This window comes from Drosophila persimilis, unplaced genomic scaffold (genome assembly GCF_003286085.1).
Source record: "Drosophila persimilis strain 14011-0111.01,24,50 unplaced genomic scaffold, DperRS2 tig00000000-arrow-pilon, whole genome shotgun sequence".
Taxonomy (NCBI): Eukaryota; Metazoa; Arthropoda; class Insecta; order Diptera; family Drosophilidae; genus Drosophila; species Drosophila persimilis.
In genome coordinates this window covers 15093808-15106610 of record NW_020825288.1, presented here as the reverse complement: position 1 = coordinate 15106610, position 12803 = coordinate 15093808, and the positions used below count along the sequence as shown (strand labels likewise).

The window sequence follows — 12803 nt, the reverse complement described above, 5'->3', positions numbered from 1 at the left end:
GAAGGAGTGGGACATAGGGATGTGGAGTGTGAGATGTCCTCGTCTGTTTGCAGATACAGATAAGATGTGAGAATCTGTCTCTTTCTCGCTTCGTGCGGGTGTGTGCATATGCTGTGTGTTGCAGCATGGCACCGAGATATGCACTCGTACTCGTACTCGTACCTGGAAGCGTGGCAGCTGCAGCTACGTGACTCCCAGCACAAAAACGCTCAAGCAAATGTCGATTTCTTGAAGTTTAGCCCCTGCCCTGAGAACCGAACCCACAAGCCAGGCCCCACCCCGAGAGCCAGAGGAAAATCTAAAAACTAAAGACAAAGTGGAAAGCCGCATGCTAATGCAAAAACTTTTCCATTTCTAAGCCTAATTTGGGTCACTTCCTTAAAGTGTCCAAGAAAGCGAAGGCTTCTCTTCTGGCAGCAGCATCTTTCAGAGCGAAAGCAATTACAGATAAGATCGACTCATTTGAGAGGCCCAGGCCCAGTCCTCTGTTTGCACAAGTGTTGAGAATTTCGCTTTTCACACCACATCCGAGAGATACGGATCGCTCGCTCTGATGGGGGTGATGGCATTTCGCTTTCCTTTTGCCCAGTGACACAGATTGATGGCAGGCCTCTGATTAGTGGCATTTAAGTCATAATTCTGGCCACTCCTTCAGAGCTTATGCCTGGGAACTCTGATTCTATCTCTCCCGAGCTATCCTGTTGTATCCCAAAGGTTGTCTGCTATTCCAAACAGGAAGTGCACCTCCCCTTCCACCAGGTGCCTCACTCTCTTAGGCAAATTAGTGTCATTAATATTAATTAGTTGCACTTTGCGGTCTACGTATCGTATATGTGACTGAAATGCATATTATTCAAATGTAATTATCATAGAACAAGCAAAGTTCATAGATAGATTCCAGAGGAGTTTGGGTCTCATTCTCAGGAGCAGTGGCACCCCAATGAAACTTTTTGTGCACAAAATTGTCTCAAAGCAAACTCTCAGCCCCTGCCTATATCTCTCTGGCTTCTCTGGTTTGAGTGGAGCCTTGCATTTCGCTGATGAGGGTAATTAAAAACTTTCCACACTCCTTTCCCCCCTTTGAGGAGGCGACCGCAGCTTGCAACCACATTGGCTCTGATACAGGAATTGTAATCGCTTTAAAGGCAAGGTTTTGGGGAATGATAGCCTATTGGCATGCTGTTGATTCACGACTAATTCTGGTGGTCCCTCCTCCCCCTTGGATTCCCCCTCCGATAGTCCTTTCGGCACCCCTATATTTCTCTTCTCTATAGCATTGAAATTTGATGACGACGTCAACGACTTTGACTTTGTGCAGCGCAAAACTTTTGCGTCTGCCAAAGTTTTATGACAAATTTTTGTGATTATGCAGCTCCTGGCCTCGCCCCAACCCCCCACCCATCCTCAGAGGCTTAGGATAAGAAAATTCTATGCATTTGTTTGTTGGCTGCCCCCGGTCCCGGCCCCTGCACCAGTCCCCAGTCGAAATGCAAATTAGATTTTAAATAGTTTTCGGTTTTGATTGCGGGGTTGCAGAAGCAGAAGGCGGGAGGCTGGACATCTGCCCGGATCAAAAGCCTAATGCTATTTCAATTTGACTAATTTGAAAAGCTGCTCGGACTTAAAGCCCCCAGAACGCAGCGCAACCCCCGGAGCGACCCTTGCAACCCCTAAATGCAGGCGGCTTGACTTTTGCTTTCAAGCCCCCATTCCAGCCTCCCAGCCTCCCAGCCTCCATCCCATGCTCCCTTTTTTCTGGTCTGGCCACAAAAGCAACTAATTAAGAAATTAAAATAAAAAAAAAATGCCAAAAAATAAGGCAAAAAAAAGCGGAGAATGCACTTTGCATGCAAATTTTATAAAAAATTTAACACAACAGGCAGCGCGGGGCGTCGGGGCCGAGTGCAGCGACGGCGACGAGTGGCAGCCGCCGCAAAAAGTGCAACTCTTGCAACCAGCGCCTAAAAGCAGCCAGCGAAAGGGACGACTGACCTCTCCACCAGCCATTCCCTGAGTTGCATGCAACAACAAAACGATGACAATGACAAAAAATTGCATAGCCCGAGCAATACCTTAAAGGTCTTCAAAAAAGAGGAGGCAGAGGAAGAGGCCGAGGCAGAGGCAGGGCTCGAGGGTTGGTAGAGACTGTGGTATTGGGGTTCCTCAACAAAGGGATACGGGATACGATACGATACGGATACCTGCTCGCTCCTGAAGCTGTCTCTGCCCCATCTCCCACTCCAGACGACAAATTGTGAAAATCCGCAGGAGCTCCGTTTTCGGTTTTTGATGCCCTCAAACTGTGTTCTGTTTTTTTTTTTTTTTTGGTTTTTTGGTTTTTTGTGTTGGTTTTTGTGCATTTTTTGCGCACTTTTGTTTAACTCTTTTCCGCAATGCAATGCAACGGAAATGTGAATGCACCGTAAAGTGAAGTGAAAAATGCACTTGAATTTTCCTATTTTTCTCTAACTGTTTAATCTGCTCCTCCCATTCACCCATTCTCGGGCTCTCTGGCTTTGGTTGTTGTTTTTTATTGTAATTTTCGAAGGCCAAAAAAAGGTGCACAAAAAACGAGTGGAAATTAAAATGAGCGGAGCGGAGCGCCGCAAACGAGAAACAAACGCAGGCATCATAATTTTCCAGCCATCTCTAAGCGGTTGCTGGATGTGGGTGGTGGCATGTGGCATGTACAACAATGTAAGCGCCCACGTACCAACGCCAGCGCTGAAAGGTGCACTCCGCTCCTTTTTTGTGTGTGTGTGTGTGTGTGGCATGAGGCAGGGCCTCAGATGGCGCATACAACTTGTTAGCGTGCTGCTTGTTCATCAACAATGCAGCGGCTCCCTCAGCAGTCGCTGTCGCCGGTCTCGTCTTCTTCTTCTGCGTCTTGCAGGAAAATTTCATTTTCCGTGAGGGTTGCACAAACAGAGCCCCCGAATCCAACCAGAATCGGAGCAGAACCAACTCTGCAACTGAGAAGCTCTGCAGCGGGACTCAGAGATTTTTCTTAATTATGCCCTTGACGAGGGTATCGCAAGATGAACTTTTTTTTTGACCGTATAGAGGGGAGAAATTTCTGATTAATTTTGAGAATACATACAAGAAGGGGATATCCCCATTTACGTTGATCCGTTGAGCCAATAAATATTTACCATTGCCTTTTATTATTTCCTTTTTTGGTAACTTCTTGCCAATAGAATAGAAATAGCTAGTCCTGCGAGGGTATTCCCAGCTTCGACCCTCTGATGCTCACCTTCCTCTCGTATTCCCTCACACTCGCGACACACTCTCTTTCTTGCCACCCCCCCAATCCCCACTTCCATCATCATCGTCCTGCCTGGTGTTGCCAAAAAAAAGAAGAGTGAAAAATTAAAAGAATTTTTGTTAAAAGCGTTTCAAGTGGGTACTATGATGTCGTTGTCGCTGTCGTCTCCTGGCTCCTGGCTCCTGGCTCCTGCCTCTTGCCTCCTGCCTCCTCCATCTGTGTGTGTCTCTAGTGGGAGTATGTGTGTGTGTGTGTGTGTCGCACCTCATCGTCATACATATGTGTGTGAGTCCACAGCACTTCTGTCCCCCGCCTGGCCCCAACCATGTTCCCCTGTCACAGCCCTCACCTGGGCGAGGGTGCAGTGACACGACGACAGCTCCGACAGCTCCACGCTTTTGGCTTTGACGTTTGCTGCTTGATTTTTAGCTGTAGCTTTTAATTTTTATTTTAATCTTAATTTTTTTTTTCCACCGTTTTTTATTTATGTGAATAATTTGGTGGCAAGTGGGCAGCCGTATGTGTGGGTGTGAGGGGGTGCGAGGGAGTGCCATGTGTGAAGAGGCATGATGATTTGTAGGGTCTGTCTGTGACAGGCATTTGATTTGAGGCAGCACCAGCGAAAGCCAAACCGATTTGCATTTATTATTTTATAAAGGATCGTAAGTTGAATGTGTGACCTTCGATAGGCCATTACTTAGGTAATGGACGGTACTGTAGTAAAGGGGAATCCGAGCCCCACAAAAAAAGGTGTCGTGGCTTAAAATTCTTAATATTTGACCCCGAAAATCCCCGATTGAAGAGTTTCAAGCGAATCCGATCAATTTTTAAAATATGTTTCCACCATTTTTCGACCATATAGGTCTTTTGAGGTCACCTGACGTGAAGGAGTAAACCTGACCTTGGATTCGTGTTCAGGGCCCAAAATACTTAGGGATATGGTTCTCTGGTCAGCCGGGAACAACAAAAAACGATCCAAATCCGGGTGTAATAAAGTCATAAATATTAACTAAATTATAAACCAATATTATCCCACATAAGCTTTCAAAGATTTGTATAGATTTCCATCCTTATACCCCAATAAAATCCCATTGATCATGCCATCATTCTTCCATCCTATACTCAATCCATTCTAGATATTTTATAGTAGTTTCTAGTTCAATAGTGGGTCCTCCTATAATAGATACAGCCAACCTCTTATAGTGTGCACACCCTATATGGTTGGGTTATCTGAAAGTCCTTCCATTTTATCTGAATATTTGCCAAAAACATTTTTTGTGATTTTATTTTGATTTTAATTTTGTTGTGGCTTGTACTTGGCTTTTACATACTCCCCCTCGGGCGGGCTCTTGTACCCATTCCTAGTCACCCCATCCACCCTATTATTCCCACCCCCAACCCCCATTTGCCACTTGCCTTTGGGGCACTACCGTGCACTGCGATACCGTGGTGCTGTGTGCTCTCTGCTGTGTGGTGCTACCTGGCTTAGCATTTTAGCGATGCATAATTAATCTGCCAGAGTCCGGGCAGGGGTTCTGGGTGGGGGGGGGGACGGGGTTGGGGCTCCCCTGCGCCACTTCAATAAAATATCTTTTATTTTATTTTTAGTGCAGCTTTTCACTGCTGTAAAAAAATTGTTTTCATGTATCTGATGATGCCACGTTTTGGGGCACTTCTGTCAGGGAGGGGGGGGGGAATGCGAGGAGGGGTGGCCATGTAAAAGCGCAAAAATGTGACGGGTACGCTTGAGTGCGGCTCTCGTGCCCAGATCTCCATGTAGCATGGCTCCCCCCTCCTGCTAGCCCATCTTCACCTGCCACTCCCACTCCCACCTCCATCTCCATCTGCCGCTGCTGTTCTTCTTCCCTCTCTTGGCCAGGGGTTGTGTATTGTTTGTCAAACAACTTGAGAGGGCCAAAAGCAGCAGCAGCAGGAGCAGCTTCTGTCGCTGTATTCTCCGCCGTTTACCTACCTGTGGGCGCATTCCAGTTGGGGGTAATGACTTACGGACTACCCCCGAGGTGCCCAGACCCAGGCCAAGTCGAAGTTTATCGCGTCGAATTCCAGCAGCATCTTAGGCCATCTACTTCGATGAAGGGTTGGGCTAGGGTTGGGGCAAGGGTTGGGGATAAGCCATGCATGAGCGCCTTGGCCATTGTTGCGTGGCCTTTTTAATTGGCCAGCACACACAAAGAAAAAAAACCCAACGAAAAATATCCACATTTAATTATTCGCAGCAACAAAACAAAAGCAAACGCATTACATTTTTAATTCGAGAAAGGAAACCGAAAAAAAAACACTGCTTAATTTTCAAGAGTGTTTGCTTAGATTATTTCATTAAATTGACCGGAGCGGGACAAAAGGCGACAAAAGGCGACAAAAGGCGCCGGCGCTGGTGTCCTGTCCAGCGAGTGGCCTTTGTCCCGGACAATGCCAAAAAGCGGGGAAGGGCAAACAAAAGTGTTGAGCAAAAAGCCAGACCGACTGGACAGACTGGACAGACGGGAAGTTCCTCTGTGTCTGCCATCTGCCATAAACGCCGATGGAGCCGATGCCGGGACTCCTTTGGCTGCTCCTTGGATCGGTCGGGGGTGAAACGTGCACTTAATTAAAGATAAGAATTAACTGCTGATTAGTAGTTCTTCTTTACACTTGACACTGCACAGTCCGGCGCTGCCCGAGAGGGGGGGGGAAGGTCCTAGTCCTAGTCCAAGTCGGAGTCCACGTCCAAGTCCTGGGCACGTACTCTTCGTCTTGGCTCTGGCCTAACGAGTTTTTATTTTTGTTTCATTTCGCCAGTGCCCAAAAAGTTTGTTCTGTGTGGCCCTGTTTTGGGTTCCTCAAAGGACTTAATGTAGCCAAATGATTTATGCACTCACACAGATACTCGTACGCACACACAGACACACACAGAGAGAACGAGGCATGCATTGGTGGCTTCATATGCGATAATTGATGTGGCATTGCCCGGGTCTAGGCCTGGTTTTGATACCCTTTCGGGGCGGGGTACAAGCGCATCTTTAAGAAGCATCTTTTCACACCCATTTTCTTTCAATCTTTCTGTCTGTTCTTCTGTCCTTACGTTTTAGACATCATTTCCTGTATTTTTTGATATTTTCTCTCATCATTTTGTACTCTTCCGAGTCCCTTCTAATATTTTAGCCAATTATTCCCCAATAAATTCATCAGTTAGGGTATTTACTCCTTCGACTGTCCTGGCACTACCGTTTTCCTGTATAATTTAATGCGCCTACGTGTTAATCACGGCAATTAATGTATGCTCTCACACCCACCTCCACCTCCAGCTCCAGCTCCAGCTCCAGCCCTGGCTATGCCTCACGGGGCCCAGTCCACAGGCCTGGCTCCCCTCAGAGACAGACACAGATACAGATACAGATACAGATACGGACAGAGACCGACTCGACCGAGATACAGATGCAGACCCATAAATACTAGCGGCTGACCGGGCACGTTTGCAGAAGGAACTTTCTTTGGCACTTGGCTTAAATGCCTCATTTTCCAGTCATTAAATTCTGGCCGGGGCGCGGGACTGACCAATTTTGCTGGCCATAAAAATCTTATAAAAATCTTGTAGGAATATACCATTCCCACCCCGCCCCGAAAATGGGAACGATGGGCACAATATGGGGAAAGTCGCGTTATTATTGACTCTCTGTCTGAGGCCCAGGCCGAGGCGCGCTTGAAATATGTTGACAATGGCGCCAGGCAACAAAAGCTAAATACAAATACTCCATCCCCTACACACTAAAACATGGGGGGGGGAAGGTCCCCCAACCCACCCCCACCCCCCCTATACACATTCCAGCCACTCTCAAATTTTGCAACCCCTCAAGGCATTTGACTTTTTGATTTGCTTTCCTTTCCTTTCCTTTTTTTGCTATTTTTTTGTTCTTCTTTTTGGGAGCATCAGCAAAAGTTGTATAGTTTTTGTGTTTTTCCATTTTTCGCCGACATTTCCTGAGGGTTGGGCGTTGGGCGGTGGTTGGGCGACAAATCAAAGCCGAAAATGTGTGGAAAAGTTGCAGTGCAGCAGCATTTGACAATTTATTATATGCTTTTGATTCAGCAAATGTTGTTTTTTTGTTGCTGCTGCCACTGCGGAAATGTTAAATATTTGCCATTGCAGTGTAATGTTTCCTGTTTAGGGAAGACAACAGCCCCGGACTTGTTAGATGTTGTGGGTAATTGATCGAATGTGTAATACCATTTTGGGGTTGCAGTTTGCTGGCTAAAAACTGAATGAAGGAGTCGAGATATTTTCTTAAAGATTTTCTGCTTTTTAAAGGAGTTTTAGGGAGTGGAAAATCTATAGAAATCTAGGAAAATCCATCCCAATTATCTTAGGTGTCCACCGTTGTCTAAATGCCTTCAAAATTATGTATTTTTAAATTTGTATCTCCTTTAAAACGCATATGCCCCAACAATACATACCATAAACATTTGCTGGCAATGAAAACTATTAGCCCAAGTCATAAATCTTCAACGGCAGAGAGATGGAATCTCCCTCCATAAACCACCCAGAGAACGTTCCGACTAACCACACAAAAGACCGCAAGAACTGAGCTCCATTTGGCAGCTAAAACCAAAGGCTGTGGCAGAGGCAGGGTGGCAGGGTGGCAGACTCAGTGCCAGACATGGCACAATTATGACAATTTCTGATGCATAACGCTGCAGCCCAGCCATAGAGCTTTAATGCAATAAACAAGCGACTGCAACAGCGTCATTAACACTGACAGGAGGGGGGCAAGGGAGCCCCCAGAGGGAGAGTAGAGTGTGTAGAAGCATTACTGGGCCGCCTTTTATGTCGTGCACTAATTGTCTGCTGGCCAAAATGTGCAGCGCATCAGGGACGGTCCGGGATGGGACGTGGTAAAACGCTCCAGTTCAGGTGTGTGTCAGTTGGTCGATGTCACCGCAAAACACTTTACAGGCAATTGTCAGAGCCGGCAGTTTGCAGTAGCTGCAGTTTGCAGTTTGCAGTTTGCCGCTTCCCGCTTGCCACTTGCCACTTGCCACTTGCTGCTGCCTCATTCAGGTGCTAAGATCGTTGTTGTTGCCGTTGCAGCTCAAACTCACTTAACAGCTGACAATGACAGGCCCGGACCGGTGCCGGTGCCGTTGCCGGTGTTGCCCCTGTTAATAGCTGCCTGCCAAGTGTCTGGCAAAAGCCCAGTCGCCTAAGCGACATTGTCACTTGCGGTTTTGGGGCGCCCCTGCTGCCATCAGGCACTCCTTTTGTGGCTACTGCCTCTGGCAGTTGAGTGTATCCGCCGCTTTATGTGAAGTGAGGTGAAGTGATAAGCATACGCGCGGGAGAGAGAGAATCAATTAGCAATTAAATTTGCTGAAATTCCAAAAACAAACGGCATGTCTCTGGCAAATCAGAGCCAAAATTTGCAACTTCAGCTGGAGCAGTTGCGAGAGTTGCAACAGCTACAGGAACAACAACAACAACAACAACAGCTGCAGGAACAACATCCACTGCTGTCAGCAATTGCGGAGAATAATTATGCGTAAGCCGAAATGACAGAAAGTGACACTAGCCGTGACCCCGCGATGAAACCCCCACGCCAGACCCCAAACCCCTAAAAGCAGCCGCAGAGCACGAAAGCGCCATAGCTCAGGCACTTAGCGAGGACATACACAGGATAAAGGGTGTCCCGAAAGATGGAGGACACATGTGATTCAAGAGAAAGTGATAAGAGAAAGGCATGGGAGACAGTACGATGAAGAAATGTGATTTAAAGTATGCAAAGAAAGTCCTTTTATTACAGGGCCAGGCAGATCCCGCACAATTTTCGGGACACCCTCTAGTCAGTCTCATTTGCATCCATTCGCAGTGCCTTTTTCCCACTCCCTTTTCTCGCTTTCCATATTTTCCAGTCAAACGCAACGCGTGCATTATCCCAACCATTACTATCCGAGCAACCATTACCATTACCAGCAACAGGGACGACCGCTGCTGGCCGCCGCTGGCAGCAGCCACAACGGTGCTTATGCAGCCACTGCCCCGTACAGCGGACACTCCGGCCATGGGTAAGCAACGGGCCAGACCCCAAACCCCAATACACACACACACAGAGAGGAAGAGCGACCGAGAGGCTAATGCAAGTTTGAAATTAGCAGCCACATCGAGCCATCGGTGGAGTACGAACTGCAGCAGACGCCACCCTCGGGTGGGTTCACCTCGTACCATGCCAGCGCCGGTAGTGCGCCCGCACTGTCCATGGGCATGCCCCATCCGCCGCCCCATCCACCCCGTCCGCCGCCCCATCCTCCAGCAATCCATTCGTACTCCTATCCAAAGCCACCGCCACCCACGAGGGGCTCCGCCGGCAAGAAATCGAAGAAGAACTCCAGCGGGGTGATGTCCGCGCTGACGCTGCTCTCGTTCTTCTTCTTCCTGAATCTGCTGCAGAACTGCATCAAGGATCACATGTCGGATATGAATCCCACCGTGATGGTGCTCACGGACACCGCCAGTCGCAATCGTTTCAATAAATTAGCCGAGATGAACTCACGCGAACAAACCTCATCGCCGACCCCATCTTGGCAGCAGGCTGCCTTGGTCCCAGTGCCGGACTCAGGACCCGGTTCCGTTCCCGTCTCTAGTCCGGCCCCCGTTATTGTTAAACCCACGGTGGTGCTGCAGTCGCCATATAGTGGAGCTGCTGCTGCTGCTGCTGCCGTGGTGACTAATAAGCCCCAGTATCACCAGAACCAGCACCAGCACCATCCTCACCCGCACCCGCACCCGCACCCGCACCCGCACCATCACCCGCACCCTCACCCGCACCATAATCACAATCCAGCCACGGACTCACATCATTATCCACCACCCCCCGGTGATGATGATGACGATGTTGATTATAATTACGGACATCGCAGACCCCCACCAGGACCCCCCCAGACCAGCGCCGCGGACTTCTATCCTAATCGCACAGCACACATTGACCACTCGTCCCGTCCCGACTTTGACTCCGATTCAGATTCCGATTACTATCAGCATCACTACTACCCCGAACGGCATCGCTACTCGGACTCCCGTTACAGCAATCCGCGGCGTCCTTGGTCTTACGGTGGCGCCGCCTCGCATGCCGGCAGCGGCGGCAGCAGCATCAGGCAGCGCTACTCATCCGCACCATGGTCTTCAGCCTCGTTGGGCGCTCAGTCGGGCGTTAGCTCTTACTTGGATAATGCCCAGCGCCGTCAAGGTGATGATGATGATGCTGCTGCTGCTGCTGCCGGCCATGGCTTTGACGCTGACGCTGACGATGACGATGGTCGGCATCATCGGCGACGCGGCGATGCTTTCTATACACGCATTAATTGAATGCAAGGAGACCATGCCACGCGCCCACAATTGTGGGCTAGGCTATGGAAAAATATACACCAGCAGCACCAGCAGGCACCAGGCCTTAACCCATTGGCTGGCATTGGGGGTAGAAAAGGATTTAGAAATTTATTTATTTATTTAATTAATTAAAATAATATTCATGACCTTACAAATTTGTACCCAATATAATTATAACATATTTTTAGTTCATTGAAATCAATTTATTAATTCAGTTTTTTAATGAATTTAATTTATCTAAAACACTTAAAATAAATAAAAAAAATACCATAATTATAAAAAAAAATTATAAAAAATATTTGAAACCCAAATGTGAAAATCCAAATAAATTTGTAGAAATTATCTTTTTCTTTTTTGAAAATATCAAACATTTAAAATATTTTATTGGAATTTTGTATTCTGGAGTTTTTTTTTAAGTTTTATTTAAAGAACTTAAAGTAAAAAACTTAATACTAGAATTAAAAAAATAAAAATATGAAAGAAAGATTTGATACCAAAATTAAAAAATTAAAATTATTTTTTAAAATTATTGTTTTTTTTTTTTTAAATTAAACTTCTTAAAATTTTTATTGTGATTCCCGAAAATCAGTTACATATTTAGCTTTATTTAAAGCACTTAAAGTAGAACACAGAATACTATAATTTAAATAAAAATATATATAAAAGATTTGTTAACAAAATTTGAAAATCGAAATAGTTTTTAGGAACGATCGCTTTTTTTTAAATATCAAAAATTGTATTAGCTTTTTGTATTCTCGAGTATCAGTTTTATTTAGCAACTTTTAGTACATTATTTTTGTTTTCTTGGGACCGACTGATGCACTTCGCCAAAGACTGTATATTTGTTGTTGAAATTTTGGGACCGAAAAGTAAGTATTTTCTGTGCTCCGCCGAGGACTGTTTTGTAGGATTCTGTGGCCGATTCTTTGTGCTTTGCTGATACTTTTACGAATTATATGAGGGGATATTCCTTAAAGACTTTCGCAATGCCATGGGTTAATATTGCTTGTAGCACATGTATTTATAATTAAAAGCAAACAAAGAGCAGACGAAAAAATGAATGGGTTGAACATGGGAGCATATGGGAGTGAAGGAGGAACAGCAGTAAGCAGAAGTTGAAATCCTAATGAAAATAAATGCTAATTTGTTGCGCAACAAATTAAATGTGCCCCCAGTTTCTGGCTGTTGCATGGGAACTTGGCTAAGACTTTATTTTATTGCCTGCCACAGCAACTAAGTTGCAATTTTCCAGGATCCTTGCAGCTCCCTCTCCCTCTCTCTCTCTCTGGAGTATGCTACCCTTCTCCTTCTGTTGGCTGCCACTTTTCTAATTCAAATCTGTTGCATTTGTACCTGGGCTGCTTTGCTTATTTATTTATGGGGCGTTTTTTTCTGGGGGCGAATGAAACGCGAAAGCAAAGTCATGTAAGGGACGGAGCCGCTTTAATTAACACATTTAGCGCACTTTAAAATGCATTTTGCCATTTTGCCATTCGCCGGCGTGCACTACAAACAATGCTATCAATTTCAACAACTTTGATTAAACGTCATTTGCAGTTTTGCAGCTTGATGTGGCACGGACCGAGGCTGGGACTGCAGGATGGCAATTGGCATTGTCAGCGCTTTGGCTGGGTCTGCGTCTGGGTCTGGGTCTGGGTCTGCCGCTGTTGCCTCAACAGCTCTTGCTTCATTTGCAATTAAATGCATGCAACGAAAAGGGAATGATGCAGCTGCAGCTTCAGCTGCAGCTCTTCCACATTGCAGTTGCATTTCGGCCTCAACCGTCGACACTCAAAAGCGTAATTTAAAATTCTCTTGGCTGCCATTTTTCGAGGCAGCCTTTCTTCACTTTGTGTCGGTGATATGGCTGGCTGGCTGGCTGGTTGGCTGGAGTGGAGCGGAGCGCTTACTGCCTGCCACGCACCGCGATTCGCTCGGCACACGGTGCGTATGAGTTATGCAATGACTGCATGGCAGAGGCAGCCGTAGCCGTACCCGGGAGCACCCCGAAGCAGCAGCCGTGGCAAAATGAAGTTAATATAAATTTTGCTTTACAGCGGTGCCGTCCAGCCCCCTCCCCCTCTGAACGTGTGGGGCTTTCGCGTTTATATGTATGCAATGCATGTGAGGGGTACCCTCATATATTTAAATAAATTTATGACT

The 12803-nt window shown here is 46.6% G+C and overlaps 1 protein-coding gene across 1 annotated transcript; it reads left to right on the top strand.

Moving 5' to 3' along the window:
• Positions 1 to 8653: 8653 nt before the first annotated feature.
• LOC6588178 (putative uncharacterized protein DDB_G0291608) lies at positions 8654 to 10520 on the top strand (the record flags this gene model as incomplete). The annotated part of the gene is made up of 4 exons (XM_026986694.1): positions 8654 to 8799; positions 9170 to 9322; positions 9413 to 9948; positions 10099 to 10520. Coding segments are annotated over exons 1-4 (1257 nt in total), but the record flags the coding sequence as incomplete, so codon positions are not given.
• Positions 10521 to 12803: the final 2283 nt, after the last annotated feature.